This window comes from Gymnoscopelus braueri (genome assembly GCF_963280865.1).
Source record: "Gymnoscopelus braueri genome assembly, chromosome: 22".
NCBI classification, from domain to species: Eukaryota; Metazoa; Chordata; class Actinopteri; order Myctophiformes; family Myctophidae; genus Gymnoscopelus; species Gymnoscopelus braueri.
In genome coordinates, this window is record NC_137624.1 from 11135336 (window position 1) to 11161875 (window position 26540).

Genomic DNA, 26540 nt, shown 5'->3' on the forward strand with positions numbered 1-26540 from the left:
ACCTAACCCCCCCCCCCCCTCCTTTCTACATAGTGTTTTATATTTGTGATGATATTGAATTTTTGTGCTATTTTTTACATGTTGATGAATTGAATACATAAGACCCCAATGGAAACAAGACCACAAGGACTTTTTTTTGGTGTTGTCCTTTTAGACCAAGTGTTTGACTGTACTCGTTTTTGTCTAATAAAATATTCAATCGATCAATCACAGAAAAAGAAGCCCAAGGTCGCTTATAATAAGCGGACATGGCAACCCTTGAGGAGGAGGAGGTGGTGGTGGTGGGGGGGGGGATTCGGGCTAGGAGCGGAGCGGGGCGGGGGGAGCATGGCCGTGGGGGTTGGGGGTGCTTGTCATGACTGAGCGCTGACTTGGTTAATTTTCTTCAGACAGATCTCACTACATTTCTTGCGGACCCCCTTTCCCTTCCCTTGGCTGACTGTGTGTGTTGCCAGGTTGGCTGTCAGTCAGTCAGTCAGTCAGTCATATAGCTGTGCTGCTGTGCATTCGGAGCAGCGTTGGAACCAACTGTAGGTCTGGTCTGGTGTGTTCGGCACCAGCGCTACATTGTTCCACAGCTGAGGATCCACAGCTGAGAGAGAGGGATCCAGTGGGATCCACAGCCAGTCAGCGAGCGAGCGAGCTCCTGGAGACGCCGGGGCTGGTTTATTCACTGCTCCGCCCCGATAAATCAGAGACACACTACCGCGGGGACACGGAGCACAGCACACGGGGACAGAGATCCACTAAATCCCCCGAGTTTGAGAGGAGAGGAGAACGGCAGAAGACTGCGGAGAGATCTAACCTCCCTCACACTGCTACACTGGAGTTTATTCTCCGTATGATTTAAGGACTGCATACTCTCACTTCTTTTAGGATTTGTGTTTTTCACTCCGACCCTGCAGCAGCAGGAGAAACGCGGCAGTTTGAGTCGGGAGTGTGAGGTTCTTGTTGCTCCCGGGACAGTATTTTTCCCCACCGCCGCAGAAATCTTATTTTGGATTTGTTTTTATCATCCATTATTTTAGAACATATAGCCCCTACGAGGCTATTACTCCGTTATGCAGTGACTGGGAAGGGATACGTTTGTTGCAATGGACACGCGGTCAGATTAGAACACCGGGAGGCAGAAATAGTTAGCCGTTTTTAAAAGGGGCTAAACCCCGCTTTTATTTTTTTTTAAATAATAATATACATCAAGAAAAGAGAGAACAGTGTGGGAAGAGAGCGACTGTATCCCCCGGCGGAGCGACATTCAGATGTGATTTACAGAAGGACTTCAACCACCGCCGCAACAAGCCTAGACGCCGATTCCAAAGAGAGAAGGGACTTTACTCCAGTGCTCCCCGGCTTGTTGTCCAACAAGTTTTGAGAGCGATATGCCGCAGGTGGAAATGCTTGTGTTCGTCGCCGTGGCCGTGTGGACGTGCGTGTGCGTGCACGGCCAGCAGGACCCGGCCTCCAAGGTGGTCTCGGACCGCTATGCAGTCTACTGGAACCGAACCAACCCCAGGTGAGCAACACCGACCCGTCGCAACTTGCGCCCCCGATCGCGGATCGGGGGGCTTGAGGCTTGACCATGGGGGCTATACCGCAGTGGTTCTCCAAACTTTTTCATGGCCAAGGACCCCCACATTGATATTTGATACTATTTGCCCGCGGACCCCTCATTCCAGGCACCCCCAGAAGCAAAGATTTGAGTTAAAAAAAAGATTTGCTTTAAAATCTATACATATTCAAAGATTTTCACACATTTTCAAGATACAAAAGAAATTAGCATATCTACGAGCTCATTATGCTATGAGCTTGTAGATCTGCTGATTTAAAAAATAAATAGCAGATCTACAAGCTCATGGCGCGGCACTCGGTGCCGCGCTATGAGCTTGTATATCTGCTATTTTTGAATAGCCAAAGTATAAGATATGAGAACCAATGGGCTACCGAATTCTCCCAATGTCACACAGTCAAAAGCCAGAGAGGCAATGTCACTCTGGACGTGAACAGATGTATGAACGTATACACGTTCAGAGTTAGAGATTGATAAATTAAGACTGATCATGTTGCTGTGCAGATTTTTATTATTATTAGCCTATTCATTTTTATTTGTATTCTTCAATAGTGCTTAATTTGCCAAAAGCATCTCTTGTCTCTCATCATCTTGTATCCGATTGCTTTCCCTTTCATCTGGTTATTCAGAAGTCAGATTTTTAGTAACGAAAGACTATGAAAAACATGAACATTCATCGTTTTAATTGTGTAATTAAGTTTCGAGGGAAAGACATGTATTGATATAGACGCAGACCTTTGATTGACTCTCATATCTCCCAGGTGTTATTATGTGAACTTCACCCATGACATTGACCAGTCCAGTCACCATAAAATACGAATATTTAAACTGGCCTATATCATAATAAAGTAGGCCTATTGACTTAGAGACTCTAATGGTATAGGCTAGGGGTCTTCAACGTTTTTTAGGCCAAGGACCCCCTAGCTGAGAGAGAGATGAAGCAGGGACCCCCTCTTTGTATAAAATTGGGTTTCAGATTGTATTTTTACTTGGTCTGCTCTTTTTCCCCTGTACACCTATGAAAATTGCGCCTCTCAGTGCAAGCCGAGGCGTTGTGAGCTTGTAGATCTGCTATTTTTGTCTAAAGTTCTCCTCAGAAAAAAGATGCTAGGGTTCAAATGGTTATAGTAACTCTGTCGAAGACCCCTGGTATAGGCTTAGGCTAGCCATAAGATCTACCTTACAATATAGGCTAATAAAATGAATAGCTTATTTCAAACATCCCCCACACGGCAAGGCAACGTTTATTTGTAGGCCTACAACTAATTTCGACAACAAGGCAAAGTGCTTTATACAAAATTGTCGGACATTATAAAAAGACATTTGGAGATGATTAAAAATAGAACAAGTGAAATCAGATCACAAGAAAGACGACAAGTACATGCCTTTCAACACTGATCTTGCCCTCAGAAAACTCACACTTTTAAGTATCAGGCTATGGTAATATCCAGAATATTTTCACAAACGTACTGAAACGCTCAGAATAATCCACATTGATAGCTGCAGCGAGACCAACATAGCAAGCGGTTATCTCAGAAGACCAAATATACAGCTGATCCCTGGTCCACTCCACTGTATTTTCAGAATAATGCTGAGTTGCACTCACTCCGAGAGTCTGTTGTCTATTAATATTGACGAAATGCTTGTTATCGCCTTTGCATTTTTATTTTAAGTTGCAGAATCTTTCGGTATCAAGTGTGGTGGATCATTATTTGTGAGGCTATAACGGTGTAATGCTCCGAGGGGCTCCTAAAAATGAACAGAGCTACAGTGAACCCTGTCTTGAATATTTTGCTGTTGGGTGGAAACCTCATATGTCCAAAAGTTTTTTTTTTCACGGTTCAAATAGCAAAAAAATAGCAAAAAATGCAGATCTCTTGTAGATCTGCTATTTTTGCTGCTTTTGTGTGACATTGTACTTGTAGTATGATCAAGTAGGGCATTAATTCACCCAAAAAAAGTTCAAATATGTAGATGCAAGGTTTCTGCCCGACAGCAAACGATATGCTGCAGGTTGCCATCTACCGTTTCTACTCTACTTAGCTTTATTCCCCCCTTTTTTCTTTTCTGAAGTTGCAACTAATTGCAACCTCAGGGAAATTAATAATATCAGTTTGAAGAATTTGACCTATAATAACTTTGCTCTCTGTTTAACAAATGCTAACTTCTGCTTTGTCACAAATGCAATTGATGGCACTTTTTTAAAAAAAAATATTCTGAATCTGAACAAAGGGTTAGGTCATCTTCCGGTGGTGTGACTCAATGATTTATAATAAATGTAAATGACCTCAGCACATAGTGCTATGTCCTTGTTGGGATTGAACACAGATGTGTCATTCATTGCTAGTGGTGGACTTTTAGAGTATTTGTTTTTTTTTGTTTTTGTTTTCAAGCTGAGGACTTTCACTCTGCTCAATTTCAAATAGAAATATTGTACTTTTGACTCCACTACATTTCTAAGAAGGGACCCCAAACTTACAAAAAAAAAGATTTACGAAAATAGCCGATCTTCAATTTCACAATGAGACGCGTTGTGAGCTTTTAGATCTGCTATTTTTGAAACTTTATGAACATCTTAAATTATGTAACCTCTGTCTGTGAGTTAGAATCCATTTTTCGATCTGAACTTGCACACAGGCATCAACCACTGGCATACGAAGAGAGTGACGAAGCCCGTTTCTCACTTTCCCCAAATTTAAGCTGTTAGCGTTTTTGTGAGCGGTCCTCGCAGGCTATGGGATCGGTAGTTGTGGTTGCAGTCTCATACCCCGGATGGATGAAAATGGCGGCTATGGACTAGTTTCAGGACATTTCTGAAAATGTCTGACAGTTTCTGGAAGTGTAGGCTACTTCGTAATTTGTACTTTTGAATACTTGAGTAGTATATACTTTGTTGTCACCACTGGTTATTGTTAGTCAAGTGCTGTCTTTTTGGTAGAGAGGCTACATGCAGCAAAAACACAAGTTTTAATTTTACCATGGAACATTATAAATAGAGAATTTACAATTTTTACACTCTCAGAATTAACTCCATGAATCATAGCGGCCCTATCCTCAGGTGAACGTGCCGCAAAAAAACCCAGATCTACACAGTGACGCATTGTGAGCTTGTTAAATCGCCTATTTTTGGCAAAGATATTTATTATAGAGGGAAAACAGGAGAGGGCCTAGTATAGACCCTTGGGGGACTGTACGTATATAGGGTTTGAGAAGTGGTTAATCAACTGACAGAATTTTACTGTGCAGTTTTCGCATGAGTCAGAATCAAAATAAAGGTAATATTTGGTCTGAGATGGGGAAACTGGTTCCATGGGCTTTTGGCAGAACATAAAACACAACACACACAGGGTGAGAGAGAGAGCAATATTTGTCTTTACACTGTTAACCCTGAGGCGAAGTGTGTGCGCAATGGTTTCGGGAAAAGTAGAGGAACCGGCGAGATACTGATGTACAAATGCAAATCTTGTGGTGCCATCAAAGTCGGCTGACACGCTTCCTGCTTGACTAACACTGGGAGCAATAACATCTCTTCTACAGTCACTGTCTGTCCCTTTTACAACCTGCAGACGCTCGTTTTGTTTCTGTCCCCTACGACACCGCTTCCCAATGTGGGGTCCGAGGACCCGCAGGGGTCCTCGAGGGGGTTCCAGGGGGCCCCCCTGCTAAATGATTGCAAGTTAGGTACCAAATGGACCCTTTCAGGTCTGTAACTTCGAGAGTATTCAAATGCGGGTCCATTTGGTTCATGTTTGCACACTCTCAGAGTTAAAGGTAGGGTAAGTGATTTCCTTTGGTTAAAATAAGTGTTAAATAGCTTTATATTCTGATTGTACTCGTTGCTATAGAGTGTTTGTTCAGTAACAGGAGTCTCCATGTCTCTCCAGCTCTTTATTAAACAGATAGTGCATTTTCAGGCCGGGATACCAATTTTATCCAATCAGGATAGATAACTCGGTCAGGATACAGGTTAAACAAGTGAAAACGTAAGTAATGACACTAAGAAACGAGCAGACAAAATTGGAACTGGAACACTATAAAAATGAAGCTGACAAATGGGTACTCTCTCCTGATTGGCTGAAATGTTGTCGCCTTGCCTGAAAATGTATTTTCTGTTTATTAAAGAGCTAGAGAGACTCCTGTTACTGAACAAACACTCTAGAGCAATTACCATCACAATATGGTGCTTTAACCTTTTAACAAAAACCTTTAAAATAACAGTGAGGATTTAAGGATTTTACAGCGTAAATTGGGGTCCCAGAAATAGGAATGGTTATCAAATGGGGGGTCCGTGCCCTAATGCATATTAAACTGGGGGGGTCCTTGAAATAAAATAAAAAAAGATTGAGAATCACTGCCATACAAAGATTCCCAGTTTCCCAACAAGTCTCATTCCTTGGTTGCCATACACCCCCATTCCACCCACCCCCCACCACCACTCTTCCAAATGCTCCCCCACCGCCCCAACCCCCCAACCCACGCTGGGGCAGACAATGAGAGGAACACAGGGGTGTTTCAACAGCGGGCCAAGGTCTCAGCATGGTGCATGCTCCTCCGAGACACACACACACACACACACACACACACACACACACACACACACACACACACACACACACACACACACACACACACACACACACACACACACACACACACACACACACACATATGCTGGGGTCACACACTCGGTGGTAACCAGGCAGGCCCTGGGTTAAGCATCAGGGAGCTTGCACAGAGGGGACTGTAGTCAGGGTCAAAACTGGGGCAGTACCGCTGGCCCTGGGGCCTCGGCGATGGGCCATTGCAAGGCACCCTGCCTGGACTTTGTCCCGGGCAGAATGGGGCTCTCTCTCTAAATAAATGAGTAACTCTAAATGACCGTCTCCTTTTCTCATTCATGACTCTAATCTAAACCCGACCCGGGCCGTATAATATAACAGAGTGCCATGCAAAGACTCGGGGCCCCATTGACCCGTAGCAGAACCTTGCAGTGTTTCATACGAGACCCTGGGCCCCAGCACCCTGCTGCTTGATGGAACTATACGCAGTCTTCAGTGCCACTGGGGTACTGCTGCTGCTGCTTCTTCTTCGTCGTCGTTGTCTTCTTCTCCTTCTCCTCTGTCCTCCTCCTTTACATTTTATGGCTCTTAGCGATGACAAGTGAACCGTGTGGTGCCATGGACGTATTTCACAGGTTCTGGATTTGTTTCCACACGCTACAGCTCGGTTTCAGATAAGGTTCTTGGGTCGTTCTCAGGAGGTGGTGCTAATCCTGCTTTCTGGGAACTCAGAACTTATACGTAATGCTTTTTCTTTTCTAAAATAGCTTGTAGATAGGCTAGTTATTTTTTTTTATGACGTACTTCCCCATTCAGGGGTGGTTCTGGTTATAATGGAAACCCAAACAAAGAACGATCACAGAACTTCACAGGGTTCTGGAAAGTTTGAGGTTCTGGGTTGCCTTTCATAGTGGGAAAGAGCTATTTGACCCTTAGAGAACATGGTACATCCTCGGCCATTCATGAAATCCGCTACACAGGAGCTCTGATTCGAAACGGGGAAATGATTCGTAAAATGATGATAAAATGGAAATGGCGGAGATATTTTCATGGGTACTTGTATTGTGTCTAGAGCATGTGATGGAGTCTCAAGAGTGTCGTGTCGTCTCAGATGTGGCCATTATTATTTGTGATCCTTTGGCTGCGCAGTGTCTTCCTATGGTGATGCTAGGCCAGACAAATGGGACCCATCTCTGTGAATGCAGGGGTGGAAAAAGTAACCAAGTATATTTACTCAAGCGCTGTACTTAAAGTACTATTTCTTTACTTTTTCTATACTTTCTACTTCTGCTACAAATGTATATATTCAAAGATTTTCACAAATTTTCATTTTTTTCAAAAATAGCAGATCTACAAGCTCTGAGCTATATATCTGCTATTTTTGAATAGCCAAAGAAATCTAAAAATGACAAAGACGCGTTCCCGGTCTTAATGGGTTCATACAAAAGCCCTATTTTACTTTACTTTGGCTATTTGAACTTTTATTTTTTTTACTTTTACTCAAGTAATGAGTGCAGCAAATAGCTGCACTCATTATGAGCTACTTCGTTAAAAGGGGTGAAACTGCAGTGACAGAGATTCTTGAAAGAGAGCAGCACAATTGATATAAGGATGATTTCTGGCACTTTTGTAAGACATAGGCCTACTGTAAAATTCTGTCTTTTCAAAAGAACAAAAAAAAATAAAATAAATCTGAAATGAAGAAATGTGCTGTTTTGATATTTATTAGTCATATTAATTAGCCTGAGAGAGAAACTGCCTACGGTGCACAATCAAATCTCTGGAGGGAGCGAGAGAAGGGCCATAGAGCTAGTTGCACAGCTGGGTTCACATTAGCAAGGACATATGGTGTAAATACAGTGCTGCACGTTGGGTTTCAATGGCGTTGAGGAGAATCCGAAAATGAATGGAAATCATTATTTGATAATTTCTTGGTCTTGGTAGGTTTAGGGATTACACAAAAAAGTACAAAACCACTGTTAAATACTGACATTGTGCAGTTTTAGATGCACTGTCACTTCATGCTGTTGTAGTCTGTTGGTGGGTTCTAGTTTACCATCATAATATTGCTAAACCACCATCGGTATGCGCGTCCTCACATGCTTTTAATCCAGTCAGGGGACCACAATCTGGAGTGTTTTAATGGAAAATATATGTGAACCCTGTCCATACATGTGAGAGGAATTAGTCGCAGACGTTACATTTTGGTGTCAGTGTCTGGTTCCTTGCAAGTCAAATAAATTATATCGGCGGTGTGTTGTTAGCGCAGCAGCAGCGGCAGCAAAGCAACAAGGAGCTATTAGAGAATTCCCCGCTGACCTTCTATTTAGCTGCTTCATTAAAATCCACCACGGGCCCACACAACCTTCACCGCCGGCTCTAGGTGTTTATTTGTTGCTGATAGGTGGGATCAGCGGAGAATCAGGGCCGAGTTCCGTCCCTAATCTCCCAAGCTGTTTGTGTCTCCGACGCCATGGTAACTGATACCCCCTCGTCATCAAGGAACATCAATGGGTGGGACTAACGACCTGGCAGCTGGGGGGAGATAGGGATTCCAGCATTCTACGAGAGCACTGTCACCTCAGGGGGGTTCCTCTAATCCCTGATAATGCCCATCTAAAGCTTTCCACAACAGATGCAACATATTTTCTCTCACAAGACAGCCAAAGATTAAAAATACAACAAACACTAACATGTCTGGGTGACAGAAAGAGGTCCCGTTCCCAGGTTTTTGCTAAGTGACCGCTAACTTCATAACATCCCCTGTCACAACCTTTTTGATGGCAATTGCATTCTTGTTTGGGAAGGGAGATGAAACATCCCTTGATGGAATGCCTGAGAGAATGAGCCCAGAAATGAGCGATGGCCTCGTGGCTCTTCTCTTTGCCTCGTAACCTCCCCATCGAATAGCCAGTCACAGTGACACAGTACGTCTCCCGAGTAGAATGACCTCCGCTGTTTGCTCGACACACTGCTTCCCTTTTTTAATCTCCACTTAAGGAACAATGCTGCATTTTTTTCAGTCGGTGGCGACTGGCGAGCTGATGTTGTGATAGTTTCCCAGTGGCATTGTGAATAGCTCTGTTCACATTTTTCTGAGTGTTTACCCTATTTTTTCCCCCCTATCGGCCTGTTCCTGGCTCCCTGCTGCTCGGTTCCGCTTAATAAAAAAAGAACTGGCCCAAAAAAAGCAGCGTCCAAATATTGACTGAATCTCGGGACAACGGCCCTCTCTCCCCGGCCCTCGTCTGGGCCGCCTGAATCGGCGTCCCGCAGCGTAGCCTGATTTTAACGGCGCACGCTCTCTGAGAAGGACAGACATGATGAGAAGTGGATGGATCAATGTTCGTTCGTGGAAGCGTAAATGATATTAGGGGCGGTGCCGCACACAACAGCAGTGATTCACACACACAGTCACAGGGGTGAGAGGACAGAGGACCCCTGGTCAGGGTTAGAACCTGTGTTTTCCTCCCCAGCCTGTGGCTAAAGATGTGGTTTGCGACTGGCGCATTGCATTCTGGGAGGTAGCAGAGCGACTCGATCTGCCGTTGAACCTGCATGCTATCAGCTATAACGACAAAAAGTGCAGCGCAACAAACTGACTGAGAGAGACTCTTCGGGTCATAAAATTTGATGGAAAACAAACCAGAAACCCTCCATTACATTTCGTACAAGAAGCCACTTATCAATTTCTTCACAGCACGCCGGTTTCAGTTACTTACTATACTTAAAGTAATTGTGACTTATATACACCTTGAAAAGACTGAGCATTGCCAATCGGTTAACCACTTTAAACCCTGTATTTGACCAGATTTCCCCCAGGGCTCTATACTAGGCCACAATGTGAGCTTGTAGATCTGCTATTTTTGCAGACTGTTTCACCCCAGAATAGGGACGCTAGGATTCATGTGGTGAAGGAATTGCGGGTTCTATCTAATTACACAGGTAAATCCAGAAGTGATCATTTAACATGTGAGAGTTTAAGAATGGACCGGCACTCTTCAGAGCTCCAAATGAACATTCTGGGAGTTGCTGTGTGGTTTTCTGCACTGGAGGGAATGGCTGTCCTGTGGAGCAGCCAGGCAGCTCCAGTGCACTTTGACCCCGCACGCAGGTTTCTGTCTCAGCTCAAACTAATAAGCCTCGGCCCTCGCTCCGCCACGGCTTGAGTGACAGGAGCCAGAGATGAGTTCCTTTTTAAAGTCTGGCTGCTTCATTGTCTTTTGTTTCATGTTGAAATTTCTTGCATTTATTCTCTAGCCTATAGAGCGTCACAGGCGGGTACAGATTATTCATTCCAGTTAACAGAACGTTAGCAGTTGGAGCTCTTTTTTCCCTCTTTACGTTTTATGTACGGCTGTCCTCGTCTAAAGACATTCTTAGTCTAATAATAGTCATAGGAATGATTTGTCAACTAATTGATTAGTTTATTTAATCAACAAATCTTGCAGAGACCAGCTTTTTCAGGTTAGGTGAGGTTGAGATCTGAAAATTCTAACGATGAATTGCTACTGGCTATTTCAAGTTGTCTGGACTGGCAGAATAAAAGGGTTCTATACAGTATATAGAGTTTACAAGTTAAAAACAACTAATCAATGACCAAAATCTTGGTTGATTCACCAAATCAACCAAGATGAAACTAACCAAACTGCTAGTTTTTGAGCTAGCAGTTTTATGTTGATAAATGTTTCCACTTTCCGTAAGCTCCCTTCAACTAATTGGATATTTATTTGATCCAGTTTCCAGATCCCAGCTGTGTGATCTTTCTTGGGTACTCTTTATTTGAAATGCCCAACAGTCAATGGATTAGGAGGGACTCCTTTTACCTAATCTCACAGTCTCACTCCAGTGCACAGAGGTTCGGTTTTCTACTGTTTCTTTAAGGTTTTAATCTCGGCAGGGCTTTTTTTGTGTGTATGTGTGTGTGTGTGCCCTGTTTAAATGTGAGTGGTGAAATAGCATCCCCCGTGTCTTTTAAGGCACCGGTGAGGGTATTAGCAAAGAGGCTCTAAGGGGCTTAAGAGGTCAGCCCTCCCTTTTGTGTGGAGACACAAAACACTTCCTGTGGGACCCTTCACCTCTCTCTGTTCTTCCCCCAGAAAGCCAGGCCTTGCCTGACCATTCACATTAATCAGCTTCGCCTCTAATGACTGCAGTAAAGCTTCTGAAAACTGCCTCTAAAAGGTTCTAAAGGACCACTAAGCCTCCTAGCCGACCAACCGGGCGAGACTGCTCTGCTGTAAGGAACGCATCTCTGGACAGGAGCGCACACCCCGTGTCAAAGTTTGTGGAGTGGATGTAGTGACTATGTGGGGTTCCCTGCACACTTTAGGCTGAACAAAGAAATAACACATAAAATACATACCATGGGCCAAGAGGCACTGTAAATTGAACCCCATGAAGAAAGTGAAAGGCCCTTAGAAGCTATGTAGAAGAGCCTTCTGTGCCTTATATGCCTTCTATTATACTCTAGAAACATTTTGTTGAACCTGAGTGACACTAAAAGGGATACGTTTGCACCGCTGTCTTCCAATGAGCAGAGTGCAGAGAACGAGAATGTATTGACTCAACGGAACCGGTCGGGAGCTCAGCTGTGATCATAGAATGGAAGCGGGTGATACAATTGGGACTATATAACAGCAGTAATGTGGTGGCCTCGCTCATTCACTCACTCAGTACTGTCTGCAGCAGGGGGCATGTGTATTGGTTCGGTTGTTTATCCAGAAAGTGAGCAGACCCATGCTTCATGTTTAGGGCAGTTTATATTAGTCTAAATGTCAGCAGGGTGTGGTCGGGTCTGGTGTTGGTAGCTCAAACACTGTTTGTTTTAAAGGACTGCAAGGATAGACTAAAGACACAGCTGTTTTTCATTAGGTTTGAAGGCAGGCGGAAAAGATGAGACAATTGAGACTACTCTCAAAGAAATTGGCCAGAGAAATGTATGCTTAATGTGAAACAAATGTGATTATTTCGATAATAGAACCAAATGTCCATTTTCTGCTACTGGAACTTGACTTGGGGGTTTATGTGTGCATATATATATATATATATATATATATATAGCCATTTTTGGTCCCTGTTTTGCCAGGTCCAGTGGTTATGGTTATGGTTATGAGGAAGGAATTTAAGTTACTGTACTACACTTTTCTAGTCACGCTTTTTTTGTCAGTCACCGTGGTTTGCATAATGTTTTTCTGCTTTGCAATAACAGCGCTGCATATAATTAAACTAACCCATAGCCATACAGTTAATCCAAAACACCTTTTTATGTGGACAGTTTTTTGTAGAATCACTTCTGCTGTCTAGTTGTCTTGGTTTAAGACATTTAAAAAAAGAAAACCTACGATGAAAACATTTGTACGTTTTTTTTTTTAAATTGCAGACCAATGTTTAGCACAGTCACAGGCTTTCATGTCAAATCAAAACAAATATTGTTCAATCAACTATACGGAAAGTATTTGTATCATTCTCAATCCCCTTTTGTACAAATTAGGTCGTTAGGACGTTAACGATCATTTAGATGGGAACAGAACACAGGGTGTTTAAATGTGAGTTAGGAACATTAGTTTTTTTCATGAACTTGGTGTGACTTTGTAAGAACTTTAGTGTGTCTTACTGGCCCATGGAGACAAGAGACTGTTTCCTCTTGTGTTCGAACGTGGCCAGAGCTTTGGGACACATGAAATATTAAAACGCTGTTTGCGATCTCACAGTAGAGCCTGGACAGCAGACCTTCACACGCAACCCAGACGAAATCCAGGTCAGGACCGTCGTGACTTTAGTACAGGGGTCGACGTTTTGTCCTCTCAGCCTTTTTCCCTCCTCGCTTGGTTGGTGTTTCTTTGAAGATAGACGACTTTGATTAGTTTTTTATTGTTTAAACTTTATTTCAGAGTCATAAAAAAAAAAATCACAGACTGACAAGATTTGTATCAATAAGCGTGAGTCGTCTCCTCTTCGTTACATTCTGCAGCATAGTGGAGCAGGGAACAGTCAGCCATTTCCGAATTCGACTCCATTTTGTTCGGAGAAACAAAAGCGGAATCTTTGGCCGTTTCTTAGGAATTCGCCGCTCTTCTCTCAATTTTAAAACGGAAATGTTCCCGGACAACATCCCGCGTCCGTGATTATTTGAAACCATTTGTAATCTTACTCAATCACAATCTCGGCGGGGAATTCTCTCAAGCCAGAAGAGTAGAGAGTGGGATTGGGGGGGTTGGGGCGGGGGGCGGGAGGAACATTGGGGTTATCCAAGTGAGGCGAAAAGTGGGGGACTTTTTTTTCCCCCCCAGCCCGACTTGCATCGTAACACAATGACCATTGTGCAAGTTGTGATACATTTGTCACAATGTTGCATTCATGCCTCAACCATGTTGTATGTATGTATGTATGTATGTATGTATGCCCCAGCCATCAATATCTGTGCCATTGACAACGAGGTCCTGTCTGAGCTGGCGCGTTGGCACTCATATCATTGGCTGCAGCATTACGGAGGGAACGCTCAGGCAGACGCAGCGAGTGGCCATGCCGATGATCCCCTTTATGTCTTGGCTCCGCCAGGACCCTTAGTTATTCTAGTGCATAATTGATGGAGGAGTTAGAATAGCAGAAGTAATGCGATGAGAGGGTGCAGCCAGGCGGAGCGAGGGATCGCGTGCGTGGGGCTGCAAACATTGCAGGGGACGAGACGAGGGCATCTGGAGTAACAGGTCCCCCTCGACACAGAATGTCACCGTCCCAGCCAATCACGGCTCGCCCTTTCCCACCAATCGGATCGCTCTGCTCGAGTAGAGTACTACGCTCATGTATCAGACAAGACGCTCTTTCTGTCATTTGCTGCTGCCTCTCTTTTAAGAGTTTCGCCTGGCTCTTGGCAGGTTTTTAGTCCTTCTAATTTGAGGCTGAGATTTTAGTGACTTTGATCTTGAGGTGGGGGAATGTAAATGGATCTCTCGGTCATTCCAATTTGACTGGTAAGAAGACCCATTTTACATGACCTAGAGCCATTTCTGCCTCAGAGGGCATTCCTTCTCGGTGTCTTTGTGCCTTTTATCATGTAGTAGTTTCTTGTTGTTGCCTTTGGGCCATAAGCTGTATCAGGGTGTAGACCACACCTAGACAAGCCACTACAATAGAAAGGCTAATGGTCAAACAGCCTTTGCATTGTCTTTTAAGTAAAGAGGTCACTGATAACATGCCCCATTCCCACTTCAAAGACAAACCTTCAAAGAAGGTGAAGGGATGGGTTTTCCCCATGAGCCTCACCCGAACCGGATGGGTTTCCCCCTGAATATTCACCCAGACTAATTAACTAAGATCTTATCCACAGAGCCTGACACCACAATGTGACTATAGTCACTGTCGGTTGGAGACCTTGTAAGTCTCTAAAACTGTTGGACAGTTTACTTTTCAAGAAATGGAAAAAATAAACTGCGTTCCATTACATCCAATGTAGTTCTTATTTAGTCACTTGTTAATACTTTTCATTGGTTAAATATTCATAAAAACCCCACAGACAGATTTAACCACTTTCAACCTTGCGTCCTTAATTTGGGCAGGTCAATATAGGCGAATATATTTTTAAAACTAGCTAAAATGGCCAATCTACGATGTCCCAACGCGTGGTGATGTGATGCATTATGAGCTTGTATTGAAGATTAGTTGTTTTTGCTACGTTTTGTGCAACACTTTCATAGTTAAAACACGAAATAGGGCATTCATTTATTCAAAAAACTAAAACATAAAAAGGTGAAATATGGAGAAGAGATAAGATGCAAGTTATAATGCACTAAAGAATTACAAAATACAACAAAGTTCACAATTATATCTTTCACACTGAGGGGAGAGAAAACATGTATGTCAATGTGCCTGCTAAAACGAGACAGAAATTTCTGAGGAAATTAAAATGTACTTTTGCTGAATTAATTAATCTTAACTTGAAAGTAGCATTTTCAATTTTTCCAACAAATTTATTTTTGAAGATAGATTATGCTATTGTTTATTTGATAACATTAAAATGGTGTCAATAAATTCGTAGAATGTATGGCACCGTAGTTATTTTGTTAACGGCAAGTAGTCAAACTAATTGACCATAATTGCTGAATAAATGTATGGTAAAAAAAATAAAAAAATAACCATAATGTCACATTGTCCCTCTTAAGACTAGTGGTAACCCTGTGACCACTTCATATTACCCCTAAATGTCGAGCACCACAGTGCATATGTTCCCACTTTGGGGCAGAAAAAAAATGGCGTCTCTTAAATGGGCTCCGTCTAGCATATGAAAACAGTAACTAATGGTAAACATCTCCTTTGCCCGTTCTATGGCCAGAGCCTGTGTTCTTGGTCTATGGCTTGCCCTAAAACAAAGCTGTCCAGGAGAGCACTTAGAGGCCATTGGACTGAGACTATGGCTATTAGGATCATAAAATCTCTCTCATAAAGATGTTTTATTTGTTTCCTGAGTGTGCTGGCTGCTTAGGTTTCCATCGGAAGTCTTTACGGTGCTGTGGTAATATTCCTGTCTCCAGATGGGACTGACCACTGAGTTATAGCAGAATACTGTATAAGCGGTGAAAAACCATAGGCAGGAGAAGTTCAGTAGTTCAATTATTATTATTATTTTCTTTCCTTTTGGGCTGTTGTTTCAAAATAATGTGTCATATTGTAATCATAAAAAACGACCAGAAAAATAATGAATACAAATACAATTTGCTGGTTAAAATTATATTGTAAATTGTAAAACAAATGTAAATTGTTTGTACTATAATTAAAGGCAGTTTTTAGTATTATAGTATGCCGCTATTTAAATAGACAAATCCCTTCTTATTTGTTCATAACTAATTTTGCAATCTTTCATTTAAGATATTTTTAGGTAGATACCACTTTCTTTCCTTTTTTTTGTATTATTTACGAGTGTTATTTACGAGTAAAACTTCCAATGTAAAATCAGCCTACATTGCTGAATCATATTTATTTGTGAAATAAATATTATGCTCACAAAAAATACAGTATAGGCTTTGCAAAAACCTTTGCAAATGTAATTCAAATCATGTACTGTATTCATTTAAACATAACAATGTAAACAACGCTGTAAATTCTTCCACATTCTTAGCATTATCTTATTTTTTCAATACGATACTTTATAATTATGGAGTTGTTACCGTATAGAAAAATAGCATACAAAAATAACTATACTTAAGCTTTAAAATGTACTTAAGCAGAAATGAAACTATGGATTTTAATGCATTTATTTCTTTATTGTAATCTTAATTAGTTTTTTGCTATAAAAATATGTTGGATTGGATTGTAAAGATCAACTCGGTTTAATAACTCTGTTTTGTGACTGGCACTTGATATTTTATTAGTCAATCTCGTCAGAGAAGTCGGTTTCATAAAGGCTGATTTACACGTAGGTGTGCGATATGGCGTGCAACCCAAGTATAAATCAGGGTGAAAAACCGCCATGAACCGGCAGTTACAGTACTGAACCATCCTTTGATCCCAGTGTGTGTCGGTGCTGCGGCTCTAGATCTCTGTCAGGATTCTTCACTTTCGCTTATATGAACATTTCTGATTTCTGAGGGAGAAAAAAAGGGGGAAATAGTTTTTTTTAATATGTAGAAATAAAATTCTGGTCTGATAGGTGCTGAAGTCCCGTGACCATTCCTTTGGGTCACATGTTCTGCGAAGAAGTCGTGCTAGTGGGGTCTAGACACGCGATACACAGGGGGGGGTAAGAGAAATGCGCCGGCTGAGACGTCACACGCGTTTACCATCCCACCAAAGCCAGCCCACTCCTGTATGGCGGAGGCAGGGCCCAGGCAACAATTTTGCCCAGCAACCCAACAGCGTACTGGGAGGTGTGGCGCTATGGTGTTCTAGTGTATAATACAACTGCTTTGACACAGTTTCACTTGACTACTCAGCAACAGGGTTGCCAGGTCTGCTTATTATAATTTCCCCGCAATATTTTATTTGAAAATAGCCAATCTACAAACTCACAACGCGTCACATCGCGACGCGTTGTGAGCTTGTAGATCTGCTATTTTCAAATAGCTGATGTATATGTTAAAGTGCTCATGTGGTCCATAGTCGCTTCTTTTGGGCTGGTTTTCCCAGACCTGGTTGCTTGTTTCTCTCACATAATCTGGCAACACTGCTCAGCAACCCCCACCCCCGCCAAGTTAGTGCCAAAGGAGGAGACTTTGAACTTTGTTTGGAAATATATCCAAACCAAAAAAAATGAAATTGTTAATTATTCCAGCGTAGCCTTGAGTTGGCAGAAGCGGGCCTGGCAGCTGCTGCTATATACCTTCCGTTCTGGGCCACAGATGTCTAAAACATTTTTGGTTCTGCCATTGTCCCATGTCACTTGGATATCAGATTGTAACAAATCCGGCAGACTGTAATGCGACGGGTAAGAAATTATGCAAATTCTGTCCCTGGCACAAAGGCGCGCTGCCAGGGAGAGAGAGAGCGTTCTGTTCTGTCGGGGACGCTCACACCCAATCGCTGTCGACCCCAGAACCCCGGCGGCAGCCAATCAGCTTCCGGAACCAGCTGCGGTTTTCATTGGCTGTTTTTTAAACGCGGATCGCCAAAACTGTGCCAGATACAACCAGGGGTAGAAATAACCTAGTATAAGCTAAAGCTATATCTGCACCCGTTTGCCTGAAGGGGAGCGCAGGGGTTTCTTAAATGCACTGTTGGATTTGTGATGCATGACAGCACCATGACAGATTTTCTTCCACCATGGAACCAGTGGGAAAAAAAAGAATTCCACCAACCCAATCATGCTGCATCAGTCTCTCCCATACACTCTTGTCAAGGACATTGACGAATATGCACCAGTAAAAACCCCTCAGTGTTAATTTATCCATTTGTAACTCGGCGAGTGCACAAATGTAACCAAATGGACCCATGCGGGTCCATTTGGTTACATTTGTGCCCTCTCCGAGTTAAATGAACACTCGGGATTTTTCAGTGTACCCCACGCAGCCGCAAGAGACAAAAATCCTTGCACACAACTACTACACATGCATTGCAATTACACTTTTTAGGCCTTTAGCAAACTTCTCTTATCCAGAGCGACTTACAAGGGGGCGGGATCTCAGGGGTAAACAGTCAACACACGCCAGGGTAAATAAATGGCCACGTTTTAAGTAGAGTGCAAAGAAAACAGTTTAGTGCTTCAAAGAAAACTAGGAGGATACCAGGTAAACATCCCAACCTATAGCATCCGTCTGCACGTGCACTTGCTTGAGCACACAAGTGCACACGCACAGACGCACACACACACACACACACACACACACACACACACACACACACACACACACACTCACATTCAGGTTAGAACAGAGATAATGTTCCTACCATGGCCTCACTTTCTCCTTATCTCTTTAAGTGTTTCTCGCTGGCCCTCTTTCTTTCCTCGACAACTCCCCCCCCCCCTCTCTCTCTTTCTCTCCCTGGTGACCAGACGTCTGTCATAGCTGATGACTCCCACTCTTGGCCCTGATATCAGATATGGGAATGGGGGGGGGACGGGGGGACGCAAGACCTCAGACTTCAGAGCTTTCTAAACCCCTCTCTCTCTCTCTCTCTCTCTCTCTCTTTTCTTGGCCCCCCTCCCCCCTTCGCACTCCCACACCTTCTGTGCCAGTTTGAGATTCCTCGTGATGTCACTTCTTCCAACCCCCTTGGCCCTGACCCCCCCCCCCCCCGGGGGGTGGACCAGCCGACCCTACGCAACCATATGGCCGTCCCCCTGTAGGGGCATTGTTCTCTGGAGATCACCACCACCACGCTTTCGAAAAAAAAACCACAAGGGGGATTATGTTCTCTCCGCTCGGCCCTGTATCTGCTCATCGACGGGGTGGTGCGACTTGTGCGGAAACCGCCTTAAGAGCAATTTGTTTTCGTTTACCATCATCCAGACTGTTTAAAAGGATACCGCGTATATATCTATCTGTTGGTATTGTCGTGCGAAGACGACGTAAAGGAGACGGTGCAGACGCCGGGTTCAGATGATTGTGATTGTAATTTTAGAGCCGTCTCTCTTATAGACCAGACAGACAGAGATTCATTTAATCTGCTGTGGAAAATGAGTCTGCAGACTTTGGGGAGACAGTGAGATTGTATATGCAGAGACTCACTCTCTCACGCACGCACATACGCACACGCGCACAGGCCGAGCAGCCCAAATGCCTCATGTCATTTGTTTATCCAGTGAATCAGCTGTTTGATCATCATTTCGGGCTAATCAGCCATGAGAGCCGTTAGTTAAGTGCAGCTTTTTCCTGTCTGTGATGCAGCCTAACCTGTCTGGCAGATACAGAGATACAAAGTCAGAGAGAGCTCAGAGACACTCATTCCCATGCACAATGGAAAGGTGCTGGGTTCAATTGAGCAACATGACCCGAGAGAGTGTTCTTCTTCCTGTCCTATTACCAACGACAGCGAGCAACAATGCACTTGAGCCGAGTTTCGTTAGCATCACTGAAGTGGCAATAATTACAGTGAAGAACACCCTTGAGTGTAATATAGCGATTATGCAATGATTGCCAACGAAAAAAGGCTAGTCTTTATTTTATTGTAGAGGGGCGGGCATTGCTGAGTGGGTAGAGAGAGAGATGCCTCCTGGGAAACGGAAGGTCCCCGGTTTGCATCCCGGCCGTGTCAAATTGTCCCTGAGCATGACACATAACCCCTAACTACTCCCCGAGCTGTAATAATAGATGTAGAATGTGTAATTGTATGTTTGACTACAACGCGTTGCATCGTGAGCTTGCAGATCTCCTGTTTTTGGCACGGGTACAGCCGTACAACTAATCAGCCTTTGTTGATGATGGGGGAATTTATTACTCATATTATACACTTTTAATTTTCCTAATGCTAGTTCGGGGATTTAAACAGGAAACCATCTGGTCATAATGACAGGGCCTCTGACTTTGATGAGTCATCCCACCCAGATATTATTTCATAATTTATCTGTAATCAACCCACATAATCCATCAACGTGCTGGAGCACAGCAGCCAGGCAGGCAGTTGTCCCATAAAACTGCAAAGTCACGTTCCGATCCTCGCAACAGAGTCTATATCCAACACGTATACATGCTGGGAAGTCCTTGAGCAAGGCACCAAGGTCACTGCTGCACACAAGGTCTGACTGCATCGTTATGGAACGGATACAAATGTTTGCTTCAGAGTGGCAATGTACAGAAACAAATATCTTTTACGCGGTATGACTTGTAGATCTGCTATTTTTGTGTTTTTTTATTTTATTTTTTATTTGTGAATCTGACCAATGTTTTACATTGAAATAAATTAGTTAAAATGTAATTTTTTTGCCTATAATGACATGCCGAAAATAGGGATGCCAGGAAAGTGGTTAAAATATATTTTTAGAGAATATCATTTGCAGGTGCATTGGAAAATGAGTGCCAAAGTACAAATGTTGTAAATTAACTGATAATTCATACATGTTTGTATATTGTGTAGATATAACAGTATGTGTGATTGTCACAAAATACACCTGGACTTGTCTCACGACACACCAGACCATGGTGTTCCTTGGTAGTCAGTCGGCACACTGTTTGGGAACCACTGCCCTAAAGGAGATGGCCAAGAAGGAGGAAAAAAAAAGAACCTTGCAGTGCACAGCATGCAGTCTCAGTCCCAGCCGTCCCCTCCCCACAAATGTTTCTCGTACTGCCCTTTTGTTCCACTCCAGAATGGAATTGACGCGTGTGAAACCAAACGCGATACCCAGAGCCCCGAGGGTTCATTATTTTGCCGCTGTTCTCACGGGGTGAGTGAAAAATCACTCCTTTGTGCAAGGGGAAGAAAGCGTCTTCCTCTGACCTCATGGTTGTGTGGTGTAATGTCAAAAGGCCTCCGAGGTTTGTGCGGTGTATAGCCACTCCCACTCCCCCGTTGTGGAGGAGCCGTGGAACCCGACCAGGGGCTCCGGCGTTCCCCCTGTCCCAACGCCGCTTGAGACGGAGAGGAAGTGAGAGAGTGAGAGAGAGCGAGAGAGGGGCTAAGAGAGTGCGCAGAGAACAGTCGCTGGCCTCGCTTAGAGAAAACTCCCCCTTGTAAACAAATGTTTGGATCCCTGACAGTGCGCCACACTGGCTAAGCCACCTCGCTGCTTGGAGCGCCCGATTTCTTTTCTTTGAATCGACATTTCCTGCATGCTCCCACCGTCTGTACAGCGCCGCAGTCTCTGTCCAATTAGGCTGCTTTTCTTTTCTATTCTGTCTCTTTCAGTTTTTCTTTCTTTCTTTTATTTCGATATAGATAGATAGACCTTTATCGATCCCAGGGGGAAAGTTCTGTTGTCATGGCAGTACCACAGTTATGAAAACACAGGACCAGTGGTGTAAAGTAACTAAGTAAATTTACTCAAGTACTGTACTTTACTTTACTGGAGTATTTCCAATTTTCAGTACTTTCACTTCTACTCCACTACATCCCAGAGGGAAATATTGTACTTTTACTCCACTGCAATTATTTGAAAACTTTAGTTACTAGTTACTTATAGATATAAATGATTATATTATAAAACATACATGAACCACTTTAGCCCTATTGTATACCTAGGCTATTTGAAAATAGCCGATCTACAAGCTCACAACGCGTCGCATCGCGACGCATTGTGAGCTTGTAGATCTGCTACTTTCAAACATTTTAGTACTTTTACTTTTGGTACTTTAAATACATTTTGATACCAATACTTTTGAATTCCAGACTTTGACTTGTAACAGAGTACTTCTACACTGCAGTATTGATACTTTTACTTAAGTAAAACATTTGAGTACTTTTCCCACTACTGCACAGGATAGATACAGAAAAATAGATACTTTCTTGGACAGAATGCATTTTTTCCCCCCTCTCCTCTGAAGCTAGGCTGCACAATCAGTGCAGAGTATTATTATAGTATTTTTCTTTGATCCCTCCACATGTGTCGTACGTCTTCACGGGAGAGAAAATAAATAAACAAAAAAAAAAGAGTTGACCTTGCTCAAACACACTTCTGTGTTCCGTCTTCATAAAGGAGAGATCTGTGTGGGGATGTGTTTTTTTTTTTCTCCCCTCCCTTCATCTACTGTGTACAGATCAGTCAGGGCGGTGGATATAGCCATATGGAATGCTTCAATTAAAGGGCTAACTGATGACATTTTAAGTAGCGAAGCCTGCTGTCCTTAAAGTGCTAATTGAAGCAGCGAGAAGGATGTGGGTACTATGCGGGTTACCGTATGTGTTTATGCGCATGAGTGCGTGCGTGTGTATGTGTGTGTGCGTGCGCGTGTTTTGATCTGTTTTTGCCAGCAAATTCATCTTTAAATGAACAGCCAACGAGCCCGCCGCGAAGCCCTCACCATCGTCCTCCTCCTACGCCGGCAATTTCCGGCGGTGCTCCATATCACGCGTACAGTAATGGAGTTTTTAGAACAAATATTGCTAACTGTGGGGATATCTGATAGGTCATTTTAATCAGCTGTAATTATGACACCACCGCTCCCACAGGGGCCGGTCTTTGGCTGCGGCTCCTCTCCACTCCTCCTTTCTTTCTTTTTTCCTCCTTATTCTCTCTTTCTCCCCTACCCTCCTTCTCCTCCTCCTCCTCCATTCGTTCATCCGTCCATCCTCCCTCTCGCCCACCCTCCCCGGCTATGACAGCCTCTGTCTTGTTAGCCTGGAATGTGGAAAAAAAAGCACTTTGCTTAAACCAAAACCTTCATGGGAAAGAAAGTTCTCCTCTTTTCTGTGCAGGAAGAAACTGTGAATGGATTAAGTGGCTGCCGGTTCCCACTGAGGGGGGGCGGAGCTTCGTCCCCGTGCATTCAGCAGCGCGGTCGCTTCCTCCGTCTGTATGGATGGAGGCTAATGGTTAATTTATAGTCTGTCGTACCATGGTGTTGCCTGCCAAAAGCAGACCCAGACGCATTGAGAGAGCTCGTTAGATCTGGTATTTTTGACACTATGGGTAGGACAAAGAATAAACCAGGTTCAAAGGCTGTTTTGCACTTGGACCACGCCGCACAACAGAAAATGGCAAAGTCGCAGCCATTTGACCAAGTATAATCAGTGGTGGAACTCAAGTACTGTACTTAAGTACAATTTTGAGGCATTATTTTTTACTTTACTGGAGTATTTCTAATATTCAATCAATACCCACTACAGTGCAGAGGCAAATATTGTACTTTTACTCCACTATTATTTGAAAACTTTAGTTACTTTGTAGATTTGAATTATTATTACAAAACATACAGGAACCACTTTCAGCCCCTATATATATATTTCAGCTATTTTCAAAAGTTTTTTTTATACATTTTTGAAAATGTACTTTTTGTACTTTTACCAACATAAATTCTGAACACCGACTTTTCACTTAACGCGTAACATTCTTTACGTAACCGAGTACTTCTCCCACCAATGTAAATTAGCCTGCTAATAGGCATGGCTTAGCGTTGCTCAGCTTTAGACCTCTGGTTCCTTGGCCCTAACCTACTTGGCTTTCCTGCCCCTACTTCGCCCCATTCTTGTTGGGGTTTTTTAAGTATGTTCACTTTGGACGCCGATGAAAGGAGACCCGGGAACACGGGATCTTAAATCACTTAATGAAGGGAGACAGGCAGCACTTTTGTCTGCCTTGTTCTGGAGCTGTGTCCAGCCAAGGCCCTCTAACGGGCTCTGACACCTTGTTCTGGTGCGCTGCACACACAGCTTGTGTGTGTGTGTGTGTGTGTGTGTCACTGTGTGTGTGTCACTGTGTGTGTGTGTGTTGTTTAGTTCTTCAGTAGACAGCGTTGCCACAGCCCTGGTACTCTTCAGCATTCACCAACCTATTTCTAATGTCGGCATTTGGTGGGATCTGATCTGCACCAGCATGTCAACATGTTTATTTAACCTCTGCAGTTTCAGAAGTAGCAATGGACAATAAGGCACGATATTTGTGTGTGTGTGTGTGTGTGTGTGTGTCATTATACTCATGAGGGCCAAATGTCCCCGCAAGCGTAGTAGATTTTGAGAAATGGACATAGTGAGGACAATGTCCTTACAACAGAAATGGCTCGTTTTATGGTTAAAAAAGATTGAAAGAATTATGCGTACAATTAGGAAAGGATTCAGGCTGGGGTTAGGTTAGGGTTAAGCATTTTATAGCTTTAGGGGGTTGAGGTTGGAGTTGTGCCTTATTTATACATAGCTGCGCGCTGGTGTCATGCACTGAAAACACAAGCTCACGACGCGTTGCTGCTGTGTGCCACGTTGTGAGCTTGTAGATCAGTTTATCTTTGGGGGGCACGACACCAGTGTGCAACTAAGTATAACCCAGGATTTAGAGTTGTGGTTAAAAATGCCGCCCCAATTATAAAGTAAGTGTGTGTGTGTGTGTGTGTGTGTGTGTGTGTGTGTGTGTGTGTGTGTGTGTGTGTGTGTGTGTGTGTGTGTGTGTGTGTGTGTGTGTGTGTGTGTGTGTGTGTGTGTGTGTGTGTGTGTGTGTGTGTGTGTGTGTGTGTGTGTGTGTGTGTGTGTGTGGTGGTGTGGTGTGAGTAAGGGAGAGGAGGGACATTAGGAAGCCGCAGGATGTGCGAGCTAGCAGTGGTGACAGGCGGCTCCAGTGTGTGTATGTTTGGCCTTGGGGCTGTAGTAGCAAACATCGGCTGTGATCAGACCCAATAAGACACCAGGCAGGCAGAACCACCACTCTGGAGCAGAGTAAATAAGCCTGGCAGGAGGGCCTCTCTTCTGGGTCAGCCGTTCAGGACGCGTACCACCAAGGCACACTCGTGAGGTCGTAGGGTTTGAATCCCAACCCCATGACCTGTTGTGTGGTGCCATGTAGTCCCCCCACCCCTCTCTCTCTCTTGCGCACACTCCCATTTCCTGTCACTCTCCGCTCTATAATGTAATGGGGCAGAAATGCCTTGGAAATCATAATCAAGCCAGAGCATTGTTTTCTGGACAAAACATGGTTTAGAGCAGTGGTTTTCAAACTTTTTGTGCAAAGGCACACCAAAGGGCAAGTCAAAATCCCAAGTCACACACCTGATTCACTTCTGTGCAAATTAGCCTCTGCAACACATCCTATCATTCTGTAAATGTTCATTTTTACTTACTAATGCCAAATATATATTTGTTATGGTACATAATTTGCCTCTGTATTGGGAAATGAGTGATGTACTCAATGAAAAATGTATTCCCAACTTTTTGTGTAGTGTATATAATTGAGTATATATTGCAATAATAATGTGTGGTTGCCACAAAATCCCAAGGCACACGTGGACTTGTTTCACGGGCACGGCACGCCAGTATACCTCGGCACACCGCCTGAAAAGGGATAGTTCACCCAGAAAATGATTTTTTTTCTATCGATTACACACCCCATGGAGACTTTAATTAATGGCGATTTGTTTTAGTTTTTGTCGCATTCCTAAGCCAATAATTTGATGACCGGTGGCGGCTCTGATAGGAGACACAAAGAGTCAACTTTGAGTCCCCTACCGGATACATTAGCATCTTTTACGCCCGGTCATCAAATTATTGGCTTAGGAATGCAACAAAAACTAAAAGATACTTCATGAATTCAAGGCTTCTTGGGGTGTGTAATTGATAGAAAATAAGTAATTATTTTGGTTGAACTATCCCTTTAAGAGTACCTTTTCGGAGAGCCACAGGTTACATTTCGGCCGTTTTGGCACCAGGGATCAAACCTCGCCGGAACCTTCCAAGTTTCAAGACGTCCGCTCTGCCTCATGACCTATATATATATATACAGGGGCGGCCTATATGCTGTATTGTGGCTGTTGGGGCCCGATTAGGATCAAGAGGGCATGTGAAGGTCTCGAGTGGCCGCGGCCAGAGGCCAGGCAGCATGATCGAGGACCCCCGCCCTTATTATGTGATCGCCAGCCACTCATAACACAGCCAGGAAATCCCCCTCTCTCTCTCTCTCTGCCGGTTTCCTCAATCTTCACACCAGTAAAGGGTTCTCGGCTCTCCGCTGAGCCCTGTATTCCATCACCCCGCTGGCAGCTCTCTCGGGCTCTCTAACCGTGTGATTTGACTCAGGCTCTTTCCATCGTACACACTAAAATCCTCCGTGTTCATTTATCCATTTGCAACTCTTGACCTTGTACAAAATATACTGAGTAACGGCTGTAACGGGTCAAAACGGGGCAGTACTACCCCCCGGTAGTACTGCCCGAAAGCTCACAAGCCCGATATCTCCCGTGCCAAGCGGGGAGGGGAAATTCACTCTTGAGTAGGTCACGCGGGAGACCCCGGGTTAGAATCCTGGGTGTTACTGTTACAGATGCAATTAGTCCTCTCTATCGAGAGAGAGGACATTTAACATTGTAGGACAGACTGAGGATTTTACTGCGTAGTCACCTTTTCGTTGC

At 43.7% G+C, this 26540-nt stretch overlaps 1 protein-coding gene across 2 annotated transcripts in view; it reads left to right on the forward strand.

Annotated features, from left to right (window-relative positions):
* Positions 1–410: 410 nt before the first annotated feature.
* Positions 411–26540, forward strand: part of LOC308078156 (ephrin-A5b-like) — a 103271-nt gene continuing 77141 nt past the window's right edge. For both annotated transcript variants that reach the window (XM_080419274.1, XM_080419275.1), the window contains exon 1: positions 411–1513. In XM_080419274.1, the coding sequence (XP_080275400.1) occupies positions 1380–1513 (134 nt within the window). In that variant the 5' untranslated portion in view covers positions 411–1379. The remainder of the gene's footprint in view (positions 1514–26540) is intronic.